Source organism: Cebus imitator, unplaced genomic scaffold (assembly GCF_001604975.1).
Source record: "Cebus imitator isolate Cc_AM_T3 unplaced genomic scaffold, Cebus_imitator-1.0 Scaffold85, whole genome shotgun sequence".
Lineage (NCBI taxonomy): Eukaryota > Metazoa > Chordata > Mammalia > Primates > Cebidae > Cebus > Cebus imitator.
In genome coordinates this window covers 7,234,385-7,245,699 of record NW_016107400.1, presented here as the reverse complement: position 1 = coordinate 7,245,699, position 11,315 = coordinate 7,234,385, and the positions used below count along the sequence as shown (strand labels likewise).

The window sequence follows — 11,315 nt, the reverse complement described above, 5'->3', positions numbered from 1 at the left end:
CAGGATGGTCTCGATCTCTTGACCTCGTGATCCACCCGCCTCGGCCTCCCAAAGTGCTGGGATTACAGGCTTGAGCCACCGTGCCCGGCCTTTAATTTTTCTATTTTTAGCAGAAATGGGGTTTCACTATGTTGGCCAGGCTGGTCTCGAACTCCTGACCTCAAGCGATCCACCTCCCACTGCCTCAGCCCCATAGTGCTGGGATTACAGGTGCGAGCCACAGCACTTGGCCAAAAGATGTTTAAATTAATTCAACATCTAAAAATTTGGGGGTTTCACGTTACAATTCCTAATGAAGATCTAGAGTAGTGGTTCTCAGGGTCGATTTTGCGCCACTCCCAGGGTCATTTAGCAATATCTGGAAGCATTTTTGATTATCACAACTGGGCAGGGAGTGCTACTGCAGATGCTGAACATCCTGTGATGCACAGAACAACCCTCACAATAATAAAGTATCATCTGGTCCAAAATGTCAAGTGCTCAGATTGAGAAAGGGATCTAGAAGTATTGTATGCATCTGTGGGTTCTGCCTACCAAAAGAAATTTTCAAATTTTTCAAGTTCAAATCCTGAAAGTTCCTCCAATTACCAGGGATAGGATCTCCTGCAAGGTACTTAACTTCTTTATACCTCAAATTCTTCATCTGTAAAACAGAGATAATGATATAGTTACCTACCTCACAGGGTTTTTCAAGGATCAGGTGAGTCCCCGTAAAATCTTTGGAAAAGTATGCCACACACATAGTAAGCAATCAATAAATTTAACCACTTACATTCTTCCCTGGCCTAATGCCCAGTCCTGCATTTGAAATATCGAAAATGCACAAAAAATGGTTACTCAATGTATATAATGCCTTAATTTCCTGGGGAGAGCACTAATGGGTAAAGACAGACAACATTCTTTTTTTGTGTGAGAAAAAGGAAACACCGAGCTAGGGACATAGTTAAAGGAAGCATTTGCCCATCACATCCCTCCTTCCTCAGAATACTTTTAACCTGCAAGAAATGTCGCCCCCCTTCATTGGATCCTTAGTACACACTGCCTTACAATCTCTTTTGATATTTGTTTTTCCTTTCATGCCTTCTGACCAACTGAAGATCCTCAAGCACATGAATGGGATGGTATCTTTTGATCCCTACGTCATCTACCTAGTATTACTGTTATTTATACACTTATGATAGTGTTTCTACTAGACTGTACATGCCCTCTGTGGGCATGGACAGCACTCTACTCCTCTTTATGCAACCCAAAGGGCTTAACAGACCTCAGCAACTGGCTGGCCCAAGCCTCTCGTTTTATAGATTGGACAGAGAGAGGCTAAATGACTTGCCAAGAGTCAAGGTCATATTGCAAGTAGCAGAGCTGTAATTCCAACTCTGATAAATAGCCAACCCAGAGACTCAAGTTCTACCTAATATTAAAATTACATCTGTGGTACAGACAATTTTTAATTAAGTACAAGAGCACCTTCACAGGAATTACACTGGTATAGTTACCTGACAAAACAAAAATGGAAGGAGAAATAGACTTCTAAGCTCTGTTCTGCTTATATTACACCTTAATGGCTCAATCTGTTTTCTTTAATGGTTCCAAATCTTAACATTTCCTTACAAGATTTTGACAACAAAATTTATGTAAATATACCACAAATAGTCAGTGATGTCAGACTTAATTCCCCTTAAATGATCTCATAATTATTTTGAGTAACAGAGAATCCCTTACTGGGTAAACCAATGATTCCTATCCTTCATCATCTGAACATATTCTTTAACAATCAACTGAACGGATTAGTATCTTATAAAACTCAATAGGCCAGCAATTTGGAACAACTATACACGGTGTAAAATATACAGACAATTTGAAATGTGAGTGTCAAAAACCCCAACATAAATCTAAAGCCTGCAAGCATCAAGAGCAAACTACACTAAAACCTGAGATAGAAGAAATTTTATTTTATTCTCAACAAGTGAAATAAAAAAGAAAAAAAAAAGCTATTCATGGATCTGGTTAACTGGCTAAGTTTCTCTGAGTGTCCCAGTATGATGCAAAAGAAAAAGGTGAATAAGAAAGGAAAAAAAGGTAGGAAAGAAAATGAATGTGAAAAGGAGTTAAATACAGTAAAATTCCCTGATGCTTAGCCAATTACAGCTCAGTGAAGCTAAATATTTCCATTCCATAAAGACAGCGTTTAAAAAAGCAAAAAACAAAAACCCTCCCTTCGCGTTGATGCAAAAGCAGTAGGGCCCAACAAAAAAGACAACCTCTTCTGGAGAACAGATTTTTAATTATTTTACCAGCTGATAAAAAGAGCACACACCGAACACGGACAGAAATGGAGTTTCAAAGGAAAACAAAACGCAGCGTATGCTTGGTAAAGTTCAAGGGCAAAATGTTTCCAATGCAACAGAATCCGCCCGACTACAGTGTTGGGGGGGAAAATGCGAACACATAGTATCTTTTTATAAAGGCAACAATTTGAGCTACAAAGTAATAACGGGGAAACCAAAACAGTTTGACAGCCCGCCATAAGGGCCGCCTCAATCATGAGTCACACAATGCCTGCAACCATTTACAATAGTAATTAATGCACAAGTCCCCTAATTAAATTCTAAAAGGGTGAGAATGCTTTAACTAAGTTTACAAGAATTGCTTTGCGCTTTTTTTTTTTTTTTTTTTTAAAAGAAAGAAACACACGCGTAATTACGCATCTCCCCGCAATCCCTCCAGTATTCCCCCAGGCCGCTTCTCCCGAATGCCTGCTCTCTGCGTGCGGAAGAAAATGTCACGGGGGAACTTCTCAACCCAGAAAGGGCGAATCGGAGTAGAAATACACGATTATAATGGGGCGGGAGATGGAAAGCTCGCCCATCTTACCTGCTAAGATTTCTTTCTACGTCTTTGGTAGCTTTAGCTTCCAATTCTCTGAAACAAAAAACAAAAACAAAAACAAAACAAAAACACACACACACAAAAACGAGATGCGCGTGAAAACGGAGCTGCTGCGGCAAAGGCTCGCGCCAGGGCCGGATGGGGGAGGGGAGGAGACGCGGAGGGAGGGGGACTCACAAAGCTGCGGGGCTGCAGCCCGGACTGCGGTCCCCTGGCGCGGGCGAGGCGCAACCCCGGCCGGGCCCCCGCGGCGCAGCGAGGCTCCCCCGGGCCGCCCGACCGGCCTCCTCGGCAGCGCAGCGCGCGCCCTCTCGCCGAGGCCCGAGGTCTCGGGGACGCTCGGTGCCTCCGCCGTCGCCTCCGCCGCCGCCGCCGCCGCGATTGCGGGCCCTGCGGCAGCGCCCGCGGCTCCTCCCGCCCGGAGGGAGGCTCCCGTTCCGCTCACCTCATGTGTGTAAAGTGCACGAGCAAGTAGGGCGCGGCGAAGGAGGCTCGCGAGCCTCAAGCCCTCCGCAGCGCCGCGGGGAGAGGCCCGAGCCGCCGCACCAGCGCCATTTTCTACACCGACCCGCTGCCGCCGCCGCCGCCGCCGCCGCCGCCGACACCGCCGCCGCCGCAGGCCCCAGACCGGAAGTGAATGCCCCTCTCGGCAACCCCTTCCGGGGGCGCCGCGGCCACTAGCCCCCAAGATGGAGGCCCTAGCAACTGCACCCACAGACCCGGCAGGTCCTTGGCAACCGCCCCGGCGTGGCACGCTGCACCCGGCCGGACTTCCCTGGAAGTCACAGCCTCCGAGGCGCCCCGCGGAGTGGCTGCGGGGCCTGCGGAGCCCCGAGCCAATCTTTTTCGGTGCAACCGGCTCCGGTCTGACCGAAGAGGAGGGGAGGAACTCCCCTCCTTCTCCTTCTTTGCTGCGACACAAGTTTCCTACCCGCCGCCCGGCCCCTCCCCCACTGATACACGCCAAAAAAAAAAAAAAAAAATTCCCTAAAACGCAAATTCTACCCCAGCCGCAGCCTGATGAGCCCGCGCGGCTTTTGAATTTCGCCACTTCTAATTATTTATGACCTTGGGCCAGTTATTTAACCTCTCTGCCTCTCAGTTCCTCCTCAGGTAAAGAATGTAAACCTGAGGTGAGTTGTGAGGCTTAAAAGCGATTTTTATCCAGCGACTTTTGAAGACCCTTTGACTCAGCAGTTCCGCTTGCACGTATTTTCTGCTCAGGAAATAATTTTGGGTATCTGCAAATATTTCACCATCGAGATACTAAGCTGTGGCATTGACGAAAGTGAAAAATTGTAAACGGCCAAAATGTCCAGCGTTACTAGATGGCTTCAAAAACAGATACTGGCATGTATTAGGACACTGTAAAAATGCTGTGGAGGAATAATCCCGGTATGGGGAAAATAACTGCAATAAAATAAGTGAAAATGCAGGTTCTAAATTAGCGCACACATGTAGATACACTACAGTTCATACATGTAGACACACTAAGATACGTATATATGTAGACACAGACGCATATGTGTACATTAAAAGTATGCCTTCATGTAGATGCAATAAGATATATACCTATCTGCAGGTAGGTACAACAATATACATACATGTAGATACAGTAAGACACATTCACTTGAATGTGTTCTTTCCAATCTCTCATGCTTTTTCTTCTAATTTAAAGATAATTCCTCCTCTGTGCTTAAAATCTATAACCTTTACTTTTTTAGAACCCTCACTCTGTGGATCATCCCATTCTCCCTTTTCTAACCTAGGTCTTTCAACTGGCTTTTTTTTTTTTTTTTTTAAATTAATTAATCTATTTTTTGAGGCAGAGTCTGTCTCCCAGTCTGGAGTGCAGTGGCGCGATTTCTGCTTACCGCAACCTCCGCCTTCTGGGTTCAAGCAGTTCTCCTGCCTCAGCCTCCCGAGTAGCTGGGATTACAGGCGCGCACCAGTGCGCCCGGCTAATTTTTGCTTAGTAAAGACAGGGTTTCGCCATGTTGGGCAGGCTGGTCTTGAATTCCTGACCTCAGGTGATCCGCCCGCCTAGACCTCCCAATGTGCTGGGATGACGGACGTGAGCCATCGCACCTGGCCTCAACTGGCTTGAAAACATGCTCGAATCTCTCCCATTAAAAACAAAATTTCCCTAGACGTGTTGGGTTCCTATCCTCTCCAAGACCCTAAGCTAATGAATGAATGCACGGAAAGTGATAAAATGCATCAAAATGTTAACTGGTGATGACTTTTTAAAATTTTCTTCTTTTAGTGTATCTGTTTTTTTCTTTACAATGAGCATATAAAAAACACTTTTTGAAAAAAATCAGGTCTACAAAATGTAAAACATAGTTGACACCAAATAAATGCTAGTGATTTTCCTTTTCCTGCTATCATCCCTGAGATCCATTCCCCTATACACATATTTGTTTTCCTTTCATAATCCTTTCTACTTAAAATGTTTAAAAAGTTACTGCAGTATTTTGTTAGGAGTTTAAAAATATGAACATATACGTATGGCACAATATGCTTTCATACCAGGTTTATGAATAATTTTTCACAACAGCATAAGGCAATAAAAACAGTAATATATATCAACATTTGCACAGCTGTTAAGATTAGCTGATTTTCTTATTAGATTTTTTTAATTTTAATAACTCAGTGATTCTTTTTTTTTTTTTTTTTTTTTTGAGATGCAGTTTTGCTCTTACTGCCCAGGCTGGAGTGCAATGGCACAATCTCAGCTCACCACAACCTCCCCCACCTGAGTTCAAGCGATTCTCCTGCCTTAGCCTCCCAAGTAGCTGGGATTACAGGCATGTGCCACCACGGCCAGCTAATTTTTGTATTTTTAGTAGAGATGAGTTTCTCCATGTTGGTCAGGCTGGGCTCAAATTCTTGACCTCAGCTGATCCACCTGCCTCAGCCTTCTAAAGTGCTGGGATTACAGGCATGAGCCACCCCCCGCCCCCAGCCCTTAGTGATTCTTAATTGGGACAGGTTTGCCCCCATCTCTACCCCTGCGGACATTTAGCAATGAACTTTTTGATTGTCACACTGGATGCTACTGATAGGTATCTAGTAGCTCCAGGCCACGGATTCTGCTAAATATTCTATGATGCATAGGATAGTCCCCTACAACCCTGGAATATCTAAACCAAAATGCCTACAGTACCAAGGTTGAGAAAGCCTGGAACTAATTTCCAGCAGCAGACAAGCTAATAAGATGTGATTTCTTGGCTGGGTATGGTGGATCAGGCATGGTAGGCCAGGCGCGGGGACTGACGCCTGTAATCCCAGCACTTTGGGAGGCTGAGGTGGGTGGATCATCTGAGGTCAGGAGTTTGAGACCAGCCTGACCAACATGGTGAAACCCAGTCTCAACTAAATATACAAAATTAGCCAGGCATAGTGGTGCATGCCTGTAATCCCAGCGACTCTGGAGACTGAGGCAGGAGAATTGCTTGAACCCAGGGGCAAAGATTGCAGTTAGCCAAGATCGTACCATTGCACTCCAGCCTGGGCAACAAGAGTGAAACTCCAACTTGGAAAAAAACAAAAAACAAAAAAAAAACATGATTTCTTGAAGGTTTGTCAACAGTGGTTGGACATCCCACCTGAGCCTTCATGGGCAGCAACAGAGAGTGTTCTATATGAGATCATGCTGGTCACTTTTAACTTAAACTTGGTGCATTCATCAAAGAAGAATGACATCATAAGATCAGCACTGATTCCTTATGTGGGACCCACTAAGGGATCTTCTCCTGTTACTATCTTTTCTTTTTACTAAATAATCATTCTCTCTACTGAATGTTCCCCATCACCATACAAACTCTAGTAACTCTCATTAAAAAGCAAAAAGCCCAAAACTCTCTTGATGCCTCATTCCTCTCCAGCTCCATTTTCCTGCTCTTGTTCCCAGCAGTGCTTTCTTGGGAAAGTGTTTGACACAAGAGCCTTCCACTGGCTCTCCTCCTTCTTGCAGCTCTCTTTAACCTGATTTCCCCATCCCACCTCCAAAACTGCTCTTATGAAGGTCTCAAATGACTTTGAAGGTGCCAAACTCAATGGGAACAGGTCTGTCCTCATCTTGATTTACTTCTTAGCTAAATATGCCACAATTCCCTCCTAAAGAGAATGTCTTTGCTAGGCCATCTTGACAGTATATTCTTCTGTAATTCTTTTAACCTTTCTAGCCATTTTTTTGGGGGGGGTATCTTTTGCCAGCATCTTCTGCTTTATATCAAATAAGTGTTGGAGATCTCCCCCACTCCCAAGGCTTTCTCCAGACTTGTGTCCTTCCCCATTCTCTGCTTTCTCTTTAGGATGGGTAATCTCATCTATTCTCTTGTATGTAAGTACTCTCTAAATACAGATGACTCTCAAATTTAAACCTTAACACTTGTCTCACCTGTGTACCCCTGAATGCCAAAATGACAATTCACTCACATAATATTTATAGAGCGCCTACTATGTGCCAGGCACTGTGCTAGTACTACTGGCTTCTCTGGTTCTTGTGAGGAACTACTATGGTGGATTAAGTCTAGCAAGGCAGACAGATTTTTTTTTTTTTTTTCAGACGAAGTCTTGCTCTGTCATCCAGGCTGGAGTGCAGTGGCATGATCTCGACTCACTCCAACTGTGCCTCCTGGATTCAAGTGATTCTTGTGCCTCAACCTCTTCAGTAGCTAGGATTACAGGTGTGTGCCACCATACCTGGGTAATTTTTGTATTTTTAGTAGAGACAGGATTTCACCATGTCGGCCAGGCTGGTCTCAAACTGCTGACCTCAAGTGATCCACCTGCCTCAGCCTCCCAAAGTGCTGGGATTACAGGCATGAACCACCATGCCCAGCAGATTTTTTTTTCTTAAGCAACCTATAAATGTATAATTAGAAACTATGGCAAGTGCACAGAGGGAAAGGAATGTTGCTCTAAGAAAGTGTAAAACAAGGGAACACACCATTGTGTAACAAAGAAGGTTTCTTTGAATATGTAAAGCTTCACCTGAGAATGGTCAGAGGAGCTGGAGCGTGGTAGAGGAGGGGTCTCAGGCTGGAGGGTTACATTTATGGTTACATTTGTGAGTTATCAGTGTGGAGGGAAACAGGCTTCATAATGTATTTAGCTTTAAATTTACCAGACCAAGGCAAATGGATCACCGGAGCTTAGGAGTTTGAGACCAGCCTAGGAAACATGACAAAACCCCATCTCTACTAAAAATACAAAAATTAGCTGGGCATGGTGGCATGCACCTGTAGTCCCAGCTACTCAGGAGGCCGAAGTGGGAGGATTGCTTGAGCCTGGGAGGGCTGGGTTGCAGTGAGCCAAGATAATGCCACTGCACTCCAGCCTGGGTGATGGAGTGGGACCCTTTCTAAATAAATAAATAAATAAATAAAATGTACTAGAGTCGTCATTTTAGTTGCATTAATCAATTAGGAATGGAACCAGAAACAAGGTCCTATAAAGAGAAACAGGCTGTACAAATTTAATTTTAAATAAGCCCTTTTTCTCCATTTGTTTTTGCTCCTATGGCTTTTGAGGTTATCCAGACATAAATATTCTCTAACTTCTTCTTCTTTTACTGAGAAGTGCAAATGATGAGCCGAATTCTTTGGAAATTATGTACTTGAAGGAAAAGATTTTTTTTTCCCCTCCCAAGGGACCAAATACTGTTGTGGGATATATAAGTATCTTTTAGGCAAGGTTCATGCATAATCTTTTTAAATTGAAATTTTTTTCACAATAATGTATAAATAATAAATAAAAACTGAAAACATGAACATGGATAAGAGTTCCTAGATAGAATGTATCTTGATGTTTCTTGGTTTTTGTTTTTTTTGTTTTTTTGGTTTTTTTTAGACAAGGTCTCGTTCTGTGACCCAGGCTGTAGTGCAGCGGTGCAATCATGGCTCACTGCAACCTCCACCTCCAGGGCTCAAGTGATCCTTTCACCTCAGCCTCAAGGAGCTGGGACTACAGATGCAAGTCACTCCACCTGGCTACTTTTTGTATTTTTTTTTTAGAGGTGGGGTTTCACCACGTTGCCCAGGCTGGTCTCAAACTCCTGAGCTCAGGTGATCCACCTGCCTCGGCCTCCTAAAGTTGCTGGGATTACAGGCATGAGCCACCGTGCACAGCCGAGTGTATTTATCTTATTTAACTAAAATGTATTTGGAACTTAATATATGCCAGTCAGGCTCTGTTCTAAGTGCTTCACAAATATTATTAACTGTTGTTTTCACATAGCCATATGAGGTAGAAATATTATCCCCATTTTGCAGATGAGGGTAATTAACTTGTTCAATGTCACATAGTGAATGGTAAAACAAAAAACAAAAACAAACGAACAAAAAACCCAAGTGAGGCCAGGCACGGTGGCTCAAGCCTGTAATCCTGGCATCTTGGGAGGCTGAAGCCAGTGGATCACGAGGTCAAGAGATCGAGACCATCCTGGCCAACATGGTGAAACCCCATCTCTACTAAAAATACAAAAATTAGCCAGGTGTGGTGGCGTGCACCTGTAATCCCAGCTACTTGGGAGGCTGAGGCAGGACAATTGCTTAACCCCAGGAGGTGGAGGTTGCAGTGAACCGAGATTGTGCTTTTGCACTCCAGTCTGGTGACAAAGTGACACTCCGTCTCAAAAAAAAAATTACCTAAGACATAGTTTAAAAATACATATATATTGACATCTCTGATATAAAAGAGGAATAAAAGTAACCATAATAAAATAAAATGTCTTATGTAAATGTTGGGAAACAGTCTACACTAGAAGACTCAGTGGGGTAGGCAGGTGTTGGCACCTATGTGTAGTGCCACTACTATAAATAGTCACAGCAGTGATGAATTGATTACTCACACACCAAGAACTGTAGTAATGTTGGAGATGTAATTTTTCTGGAATGAAGAACAACTCTCAGTCAAGTTTTGAACAAATAGAAAACAGTTATCTCAATGTATGTGATAATTGCATTACTAGAAATCTTGCAGTAATTAAAATGGAACAAAAAAGAAGTTAGATACTCAGGTAATTATAAACATCCCTTTCATCATGTGAATGTCCAGTGAGGGGGCAATTCTTCATTTTGTGGAATTATCTCTGTTCAGCATCCACAACTCCTAGCCACTGACTTTTTTTCCCTTTTCTTTTTCGACAGAGTCTTGCTCTGTCACCCAGGCTGAAGTGCAATGGCAGTATCTCAGCTCTCTGCAACTTCTGCCTTCTGAGTTCAAGTGATTCCTGCCTCCCAAGTAGCTGGGATTACAAGTGCTTGCCACCACACCAGGCTAATTTTTAGTAGAGATGGGGTTTTGCCATGTTGGCCAGGCTGGTCTCGAACCCCTGACCTCAGGTGATCTTCCCACCTCAGCCTCCCAAAGTGCTGGGATTACAGGCATGAACCACTGCACCTGGCCGCCACTGACTCTTAAGAGCTCACATCTCCCCTCAACCAAAAATACTTCAGTCATTTCCCCCAAACCCTCTGGGGAGGGAAGGTGAAGTGTTACTTATTGAGAACCATTGGTATAGAGGGTGAGAGGAGCCAAGGAATGAATCCTGGAAAATCTGAAACTGTAATGAAGAAACCAGCAAGGAGGGAAAGAAACAAGTTGAGTGTGGCATAATGGGGCCACATAATACCTCCTGGGTATTTCAGGCTGACATGTCAAAATTTAGCCTCCTCATTTCTCCCCTGACCCCACCAACATGCCACATGAACCTGGCTTTTTCCCAGTTCTGCCAGGTCACTAATAACACCACCAGTCACTTAGCTACTCCAACCAGAAACCTCAGTGTTAATTTTGACTCTTTCCTGCATCTCATGCAATGTATCAGCAAGTCATTTGCTCTCTAACCTGCTTTCTTTGTCTTCCCTTCCTGTTTCTCCACTGCCATCCCTTAGAACACCCTGAAAACTCCAAAGATTCCTTCTCTTTGCCTCTTTTTTGTTGTTGTTGTGGTACAGTTCATATACAATAAAAGTCACACTTTATGTATTTAAGAATTGGGTCTTGGCGGGGTGCAGTGGCTCATGCCTGTAATCCCAGCACTTTGAGAGGCCAAGGTGGGTAGACCATTTGGGGTCAGGAGTTCAAGACCAACCTGGCCTAACATGGTGAGACCATGTATCTACCAAAAATACAAAAATTAGCCAGGCATGGTGGTGGGTGCCTGTAATCCCAGCTACTTGGGAGACTGAGGTAGGAGAATCACTTGAACCCAGGAGATGGAAGTTGCAGTTAGCCAGGATCGCACCAGTGCACTCCAGCCTGGGTGACAGAGTGAGACTCTTTCAAAAATTAAAAAATTGGCCGGGCGCGGTGGCTCAAGCCTGTAATCCCAGCACTTTGGGAGGCCGAGGCGGGTGGATCACGAGGTCAAGAGATCGAGACCATCCTGGTCAACATGGTGAAACCCCGTCTCT

The 11,315-nt window shown here is 44.1% G+C and overlaps 1 protein-coding gene across 10 annotated transcripts in view; it reads right to left on the bottom strand.

Moving 5' to 3' along the window:
* Positions 1-11,315, bottom strand: part of TNRC6A (trinucleotide repeat containing adaptor 6A) — a 221,366-nt gene that overhangs the window by 97,203 nt on the left and 112,848 nt on the right. For 6 of the 10 annotated variants that reach the window (XM_037740592.1, XM_037740593.1, XM_037740595.1 and 3 more), the window contains exon 3: positions 2,875-2,922. The exons of 2 other annotated variants lie outside the window; for them this stretch is intronic. In XM_037740592.1, coding sequence (XP_037596520.1) covers positions 2,875-2,922 — 48 coding nt within the window. Of the gene's footprint in view, positions 1-2,874; positions 2,923-3,334; positions 3,528-11,315 lie in introns of those variants that run through there. 2 more of the 10 variants (XM_017534421.2, XM_037740597.1) reach the window with 2 other exon arrangements.